Here is a 9,033-nt window from a genome sequence, read left to right on the forward strand (position 1 = left end):
TATGAGAGAGCAAAGAGGAGAGGAGGGAGAGCATACTCCATAGGTTAGTCAGCAGCACATTATCCTGCTGCTGTGATGGATTCCCCCAATGCAGCAGCCACATGATTACATTCACCCATTTCTGCCCTGTCAGCAAGAGCACTGAAACCTCGCCGTCTTGGGACAGACAGCAGAAATTATGCAGGGAGGCGAGCCCAGGCAGGCCTCCCAGCTAACTGTGGAACAAAATACAAAATCCATCAACAAAAGGCTGCGAGAAGCACTCATAACATTAATACTATATTTTATGTTGAATAAAGTACATGGTAAAGTTCACATTATGTTGCTTAATTGTTTATCATGCTGAACATTGTTTGCACCAATGTGATGTTGGTTTTGTTTTTAAAGATGATTTAAATTCTAAGTGATTAGAGCTGAGTGTCAAACAAGGACTTCATGCTACTCCAAAAATAAACAGTTTTATGACAAATGATCATATGACACTGGAGTTATTTTGCCTGACATCAGCTTATTGTGAGTCATCTGATTGTGGCCGCCTGTGCAATGCTTGAGAAAAAGGTGGGAACTAGATTGTCAATAAAGATTATATATTCGAGAGGGAAAAATAGCTCAAGTAATCTAATTTAATATGAACTCTGAATATATCATGTGTTAATACATTTTCACTGTGTCTGGTGTAAAGAGAGTAACACATGAATGATGAAATATATACAGGCAGGGTTTCATTTCACAACTAATCCAGTTTAAACAATGAGTTTAGTGAATGAGGAACTATTGCACTCGTAAAAAAAACCCATTAAGCTTATATATCAATCTGCTGTCTATCTAAGGACTGCATCAATATGGCACCACGATAAGAAAACACTATTTTAACTTGTGTTGTACCCTTGCAGTTTAGATGGTGGAAGTGGATGTAATGACGTAAACCATTGGGCCAAAAGGGGCGTGGCCTGACGTTCTCCTCGGTGCCAGAGGGCGCAGCTGGACTATGTTGATCAGATTTGTCACTGAATGAATGAAGACATTTTTAGGGCCACCAAACAGGTTAGAACTAACTTGAATGAACTAAAAGGACAACGTGAAAGTGTTAAAGCCGTAAGACGAAAAACAGGCCGGTCAACGCCGTGGCAGCGACCTGTCAATCACAAGACAGCCACGCCGTGAAGCAAACCCTCCTCTATCGTCAGTCTTACTCTAAATGGGACCATTGTTTCCGAAATGAACATCATGCTGTATTGCAGGATATTTGAACTAGCGATCGAGACCATCACTTCATGTTTACAGTATTGATTGAGGTGATAAATCCAGTGAGAAGTAGGGTCATTGTATCATACACTTATATTAGCTCTGACTTCTTTTTGCTACCAGAGGGGTCGCCAGAGAGCACATTTAGTGCACTTCCGCACTGGCTTTACTTTGAGCCAGCAAAGGTGGTTACAGCCATGGACAATTCTGTTTTCTTAGTTAAAGACTTTTTTTCTAATTAATATATTATGACTTTTTTTCCGACAATCTAAACTGTCACTTTTTAATGATTTTTTTTTCAATATACTATACTACAAAGAAACTTTTTTGACATCCTATAATCCGACATTTTTATGACATTTTTGACATACTATGCAATGACTTTTTTCTACATGCTATACAACGATATATTATTTAACTTTTTTCTAATTAATATATTATGACTTTTTTGTGACATTTTTCCACATACTATCCTATAGTTTTTTGTCATTCTATATTGTGACTTTTTCATGATTATTTTTTAACATAATATACCATGACTTTTTCCTTACCATGATTATTTTCTATATCATTACTTTTTTTTGGCATGCTATACCATGCCTTTTTTTCTACATTATATACTATACTTTTCTTTATTTAATACTATGACTTTTTTCAAAATACCTTACTATGACATTTTTTACGTACTTTTTAAAGACATTGTTGACATGCTATACCGTGAAATTTGTCATCACTGTTGTCAACATACTATAAAAAAATGTTTTTACATATACTGATTTTCTTTAACTTTTTTTATGTATTTGTTTTTCGACATGTTATATATATTATTTTAAGACATACTATACTAGGACATTTTTTATGACATACCATGAAAATGTGTTTGACATAGTTTTTTTATTTCATGACATTCTATACTACACTACTATTAACGTGTTTACAACAAATGGCATACTAAGACTTTTTTACGACATTTTTTATGACATGTCATTTTTGGTATAGCATATACTATGACATGTTTTACTCCATTTATATGGCACACTATACTATGACATTCTATGACTTTTGTATGACATACTATACATTTTTTACATTATTACTTTTTTCTATGAGACATTTTTATGAAATACTATGCTACAACATCTTACAACAATTTTTGGCATACTATACTATAACATATTTTTTATGACATACCATATTATTTTTTATAGAAAACTATAATATGACATTTTATGCCATTTGTGACATTTGCCAAGGCATACTATACTATGACATTTGACTACACTTTTTAATGGAATTATAGACATTATTTACAACTTTATATGACATACTATGACATTTCTTTGACATACTATATGAGTATGAGATTTGTTGTACTTTTTTATGACATGGTATATATACTTTTTTTTCAAGACACTATACTATGACTCCAATTGACCTAAAACGATGCATTACCTGCACTGACAAAAACTAGGAAAAGAGATCATATAACTCCTAAACTATTAGTTTCTCTGTAAAATACAGAATAGAATTTAAAATCCTTCTCCTCACCTACAAAGCCCTTAATGGTAAGGCACCATCAGTCTTAAAGAGCTCATAATACCCTGTTAACCTACTTGACCACTGCGCTCCAAGAATGCAGGGTTACTTGTGGTTGCAAGAGTCTCCCAAAGTAGAACGGGAGCCGGAGCCTTCAGCTATGAAGTTCCAAGATATAGGTTTAGACCTCTGGGGGACTTCATTTGATGCAATGAGCTCCTCTCTAATGCTCGCCATCTGTATGCATTCATGTCCCATTAATGCATATTACTTACTTGGCTAACTGCTCAAAGTCTTTGTGCTTTTTCGCCTCACAGGTTTCCATGGATCATGGTGACACCTGGACCGTGGTTGTGCCTGCCGTCCTGGCCCTGCTTGACACCCACCGCCGCTACTATTTTTAGGGCCAGAGCACCGACAACGTCGGGCCGCGAAGAGTTAGTTTGCCACACAAGCGTTATATTCCCACCACGGAATGATTCTATTCACTGCCGTTCACATTTCCAGGGTTCTCTTGAAATGAGCACAATTCAAAAAAGACAGCTGTTTATGTGATAGATCACTAAAAAGTAAGTAAAATAAACAGTTCACATACTGAACGACAGAGTTTTCTCTGTAAAAGGTACGTTTGATATCCAGTCTTTACTCTACTTTTGTATGCATAATTACATTTTTTGTCAAATATAATTTAAAAAAAATCCAATTTCCCAGTTTGTTATTCCAAGCATTATTCCCAGAAACAAATCGGGAATAATGCAAATGAGCAACAGATTTTGAACAATTGACAGTTAAACCACAAAGGCCACACAAGTCACATGTACTAACATGCACGCAAACACTTGCTTGCTGCTGTATCAATGCTCTGAATTTCAAATTTAGCACCTTTGAGTCCATTCATCATTGGTGATTTCTTTACTTTTTTTGGAGACATACAATCCGCCAATAATGAGCCTACATAATAATAGCCTACATTAATGATACAGAGGTAAGCAATTGGCTTCTTGCTGTCCAGCAAGAATTTCCAGCATTGGCTTCTGCAATTAAACAAACTAAACTTCCCCCCAGACAGTGATTGTACAGTCATAGCTTAGCAATTGCTAATAGGCACAACAGGTCTTCCAGGCTTTGGATTTCTTTCCATCATACTGAAGCAGTGTGCATGAGACTGTACAAGACTTAATAGCAGGGTGGTGCCTCTTTTTTAGCCTTTCCTAAACTAAAATACGCAATATTCTTAAGAATGGATTGAACTGTAAAATCTTTAGTCGTCAGCAAAGATAAAAGCTTGCTTTAGTTTACTTCTGTGCAAAGTCAAAGAGCCATTGTTCATAAATAATTGTGAATTATTCTACAATCCTTCATAAACATACCCATCTGTGCAGCCATGTGACGAAACTCCTGTCGCATGAAATCCTGCTGAACCACCTCAACGTTGAGTCACGGAGGAAAGTCCAGAACAAACAGCTACATGACCAACGCTTGACATGACAAATGTATTTATTATTCATAACTTCATACTCATTGCAACAAAATGTACATTATTGTGCAACAGCTCATACAAATACATTATATATATATATATATATATATATATATATATATATATATATATATATATATATATAAGCTCAAGAACATTGTTTCTGCTGTCTGTTAAGGCTGAAAAACATTTGCTTCTGATCATAACCCTGAACTCTCATCTATCACATTTCTCCACGTAGGTAGCATCCCCATAGATCATAGCTTATGCAGCATGACATTTCAATTTTATGATGACACCTAGGATGATATGCAGTAGCTCAAAAACACTTCTCAATTGTGGTACAGTGATGGCAGAATGTGTGGTCTCCTGTCTTCTCTAAGAGCAGGAGACCACACTGAAAGATGTCTTAATGTCTGTGTCTATTACAGACCATATCCTAAAATGTCATGTATTTTCAAAAAGCTTGAATTGATTAACTGAATTTGAAAAATGTTGTATGCTTTCAATTATCATTCAAATTAAACACAAGGCAGCTGGTACTAACACAAAGTATCCTCCCTCAGTGCATCAGCACAGAGACGATGTTGTCTCAGTTTGTCTGCATAACATTACTCGTCTTTCCAGATGTCACCCATTGACTTGCTACAGTTGTCAGAAAAATAAAAGCACACATCTTAACATACAGCACAACTGACACTTAAAAGTAAAAGTTATACAATAATAATACACTTTTATAGAATGTATAGCTATTTATATGTAGCATTGCCACAGGAAAGTGTATTACAGACTAATGTAAACTAGATCCTCCTCTATATACTCAGGTACAGTAGGCGGCTGTGCGCAACTAAAAGTTGGCATTTGAAGAAGAAGACGATGACACTGGAAAGTGGAGTATTGCGTAATGTTCATGAATAAAATGACAAAGATACTGAGATTTGAACAAACCTGAAGACTCTTCCATCGTTCCCACAGAACGTGTAAACACGGTCCCCCTGCAGCCATCTATACGATAAAACAAAATAAAGTCATCACAATTTTGAGTTATCACTATCAGAGATTTTTTTCAAACGAAGTATTGTAGCATTACCAACACAAGATCCCTGGTGGTTGAACATAATGTGACGGTGCTACATTGCATTGTACTGAAGTTATTTAATATTTATCCCAATGAAAAATACCCCAAATTATGCTTCTTTATTTTGTAAATAAGCATTGCAGCTTAACCAGGAGGAGCTCATTGATGTATGTAGTAATTTTGATCACACTACACTTTATAACAAAATATAAATAAGCATTGTAGTACAAACAGGGGCAGACATTAATGTGTGTCGTCATTTTAGACAAATTACACTTAATAAAAGTGAAGTTATTATTTTTTTCCCATCAAAACTTCGCACTCGTCTCGCACATTAAGACCAATGTTAGTCCAGCTAGTTAGCTGTAAGATAGCTAGTTTATGAAGCAGGTTAATTAGGGTCAAGATGAGTTCAAGAGTTTAACTTCCTGAGTTGAAGAGGCACAGTGGCGGACTGACTGTAGTCATTTGAAACAGCAAGTGTATGGCTCCAACGTGATCTCGCTATGAATATTCGTAACGTTACGTTAGCTAACTTAATTGTGTCTGAAAATACCACTCACATCATTTTGTTTAATAAGATGTCCCATGTCCTCCGTCTTCTGTAGTTTGGGTGTTTTAGACATTGCAGACGTGACGTTTTTTTGTTGAGCTGCTGGGCGAGTGGAGTTCTTCTTCGCCTTGTTCTTCTTCTTCTTTGTTTTGTTTAATGGCAGGTGCATCTATCATTAAAGTTGCATTACTGCCACCTGCTATGTTGTAGTATGAGCCAGAGTTCCCTGGTGGTCAGTCCCTTAGAAAACTAAACAAACTAAATAGGAAGGGAAATGAGGACCTGGAGTATGAGCGGTCGTTGTTTCCGCGTGGTCCTAGTGCGTGCAAGATACCCTGTCATTTGTTTGGTTTTACAAATATGAGTTTCATTTTCGAACTATGAACGTTGATGGTGCCTATATGTAGCCCAACGTTCAGATGTTACATACAGGTAGTCTGGAGGCCTACCTTTTACTGTCACGTTATTTGTCAATCTTGTACCTCGCTTAGTATGGTTTGGTCCTCACAGCTACCCTTAGCGCACGTGACGATCAGCTGACTCCAATCGGAAGCTTTGAGGAAGCAGGCTCCAAAAACAACAGATCTTCACACACAATACTTGACTTTTGCAGTTATTTACGATTAATAATAATGGAGTCGACCCTAGAACAGCATCTCGATGATACGTGAGTTAATACCAGACTGTGGTTGAGTTTGTATTTAACTGTTGGGACGTTAAAGACGACTGAAAGCTCTTTGTTTGTCTGTGTTGTTGGCAGCATGAAGAATCCAGCAGTTGTCGGAGTGCTCTGCACGGATCAACAAGGACACAATCTGGGCTGTAAGAAGACACTGTTTGTTATCCTAGGTTCATATAAAACACGTTAGTCAAATGTATTTAGACCAAACTGGCCTTTTATTAAAAATCTATATATGTTCAAGCACAGATTGCCAACAAATCAAATGTGGATATTGTCTGGTGTTCTCAGACAAGTATGACAGTAAACTGGACATGTTGAGGTTTTGGGCTGTTGTCAAACAAAAAAGGCAATTTTGAGATGTCGTCATTGGCTCTGGGAACTTGTGATGAGCATTTCCCGCTATTTACTGACATTCTATAGACCAACCGGTTAATTCAAGATTTAAGGTGCATGTACCGTTATTTTAAAGCACACGGCTGCACAAAGAAATTAAGTTTATGCTAAACAAGAAATAACAAACAAAAACAGAACATTGATTAGTCTTACAGCCTGAGGAAAGAAGCTGCTTTGTCTGGTGCAATGCAGAAATGCACGTTTTCTAAATTTGTATAACACAAACAACTTGCTACCCGTAGTGTTTTGCCAACCTGGGTCATAAACAGCCCAAAGTCAATGATGTTCACAAAGTTAGGCTAATAATTGCTCTTTTTGGGGAAATGCGTTATGGATGCTAAATGACATGGTCAATCAAAATGCTCAGAAACCTTGCTGCTAATAAATAACAGAGTGAAGTTATTTGTGAGCATCACTCACAATAAGTAACAGAGTCAGGTATAGAATATGACTCTCACTGCCAACGGAAATGTGGACACAAGACTTTTTCTGTGCAGTTCTGAATACAACCAATTTATTTGATCGTACTGGCGCTGTATCATTTTAGGAGGCCTTCCGTCTGATTTTTGGTTCTGACCGATGTGATCACATTTAAAATGAGAAAAACCCATGAGAGATTAAAATGTTTAATGTAAGGTGTCCCCGTTGTTCACCTGGTTATATCTCGTTTGTTTAAGTACAAAAATCAAAGTGTCAAAACAACAAATTGTGGTTTTACAGAGATTTATATGGCCGGACCAAAATGTTAACGTATTCCTTCAAGGGGAGCAGTTAGGGTCACTGGACAGTAGTGGAAATACAAGCTGATTGTCTCCTTGAGCAGAAGGATTATTAACTTGATAAAACCAAAAACATGTTGGTTTTTTTGCAAATGTTAAATGTAGCTCTAGACTTTGGAGAGACACACCTAAGTGATGATGGATGAATGCCTTTCAGTTACCAGAGGAGAACGTTTAATTAGTGCTCCTTTTGACGTTTCTTCAGTTCTGTTTAGTAACTCTTTAATATCTCACAATCCACAGGTCGTGGCTCCCTGTCTGATGAACACGGCGGTGTTGTGTCAGTTTTGGCCAAACAAGCTGCAGCTCTCGTCAAAGACCCAACAGATAGTCCGACAGTGTGCTTGGAGTCTGAGTCAGGGTGAGCCCTACCAAAACCTTTTGTGCTTTTTTGCTTGACTGACTTGCATCTTCTCCTTTGTCTCCATCCCAGTGAATTTAGGAGGGTCTGTCTGCAGTGGTTTTGATTTACACTTGTGGAGATCAATACATCTTGGGAATAAAACTGTTGAAAGAGATCCAAAATCAAAGATTGAGTGTCTATTGTTTGAACCTCAGACTGAGCTACACGTCTTGGCAAAGGAGTTTAGCTTTCATTTGCGCGACTCTGCTGCCACCTTCTGGACTCTGCAAAACATCTTCTGGTTCATGGGTGACCAGTGACTAACACCAATGCTTACCATTATTAGAGAGAAGTTATTTTAAATGTTAGACCTTATAGTGACTGAAGATGAGTCTGCTGCTTTGTTGTGACTGGCAGGCTGCTTTGTAAGTATGGTAGAATTACAGTATTTGTCAACAAGGCATAAATCAATGACTTCATGACTGGGACAGATATTAAATCAAAACAAAAATTGACAAGTCGCTAATCCTCATGTTATTTCACTGTTGGTTAAGAGGTCAATATTTGTAGATATTTATGCTTTTTAAACAGTACATTTATGAAGAAAAATTATTTATGGGACTATTGCTGATGACAATGATACTAAATGTAATTCTTCCAGTCATAACATCACCAACAATATTAATGCATGCTTAAGGGATTTTATTAAAGAGTGTAGTATTGTTTACCAGGTGAATGTTTGTCTGAGTAAATTGTATTTGTTTGCTTGTTTTGTAGAAACATTCTGGTGAGGAGTCATGGGACCGTCACAGTAGCAGTTCACAAGATAGCATCTTGAAGACAACACAACTTACTGAGGAGTTACACAACCTGGTTGAACTCTTAAGAAAGATGTTAAGTTTGCAGGAGAAACCTGGAGTTTCCACATGTTTGTTTTCTGCAGA

At 37.0% G+C, this 9,033-nt stretch overlaps 1 protein-coding gene across 1 annotated transcript; it reads left to right on the forward strand.

Moving 5' to 3' along the window:
- Positions 1 to 6,428: 6,428 nt before the first annotated feature.
- lamtor5 (late endosomal/lysosomal adaptor, MAPK and MTOR activator 5) lies at positions 6,429 to 8,972 on the forward strand. Its single transcript, XM_079179589.1, has 4 exons — positions 6,429 to 6,559; positions 6,653 to 6,714; positions 7,990 to 8,107; positions 8,867 to 8,972. Exons 1-4 carry the CDS (start codon positions 6,525 to 6,527, stop codon positions 8,925 to 8,927), a joined length of 276 nt encoding a protein of 91 aa, XP_079035715.1. The 5' UTR covers positions 6,429 to 6,524; the 3' UTR covers positions 8,928 to 8,972.
- Positions 8,973 to 9,033: the final 61 nt, after the last annotated feature.

This window comes from Pholis gunnellus (assembly GCF_910591455.1).
Source record: "Pholis gunnellus genome assembly, chromosome: 2".
Lineage (NCBI taxonomy): Eukaryota > Metazoa > Chordata > Actinopteri > Perciformes > Pholidae > Pholis > Pholis gunnellus.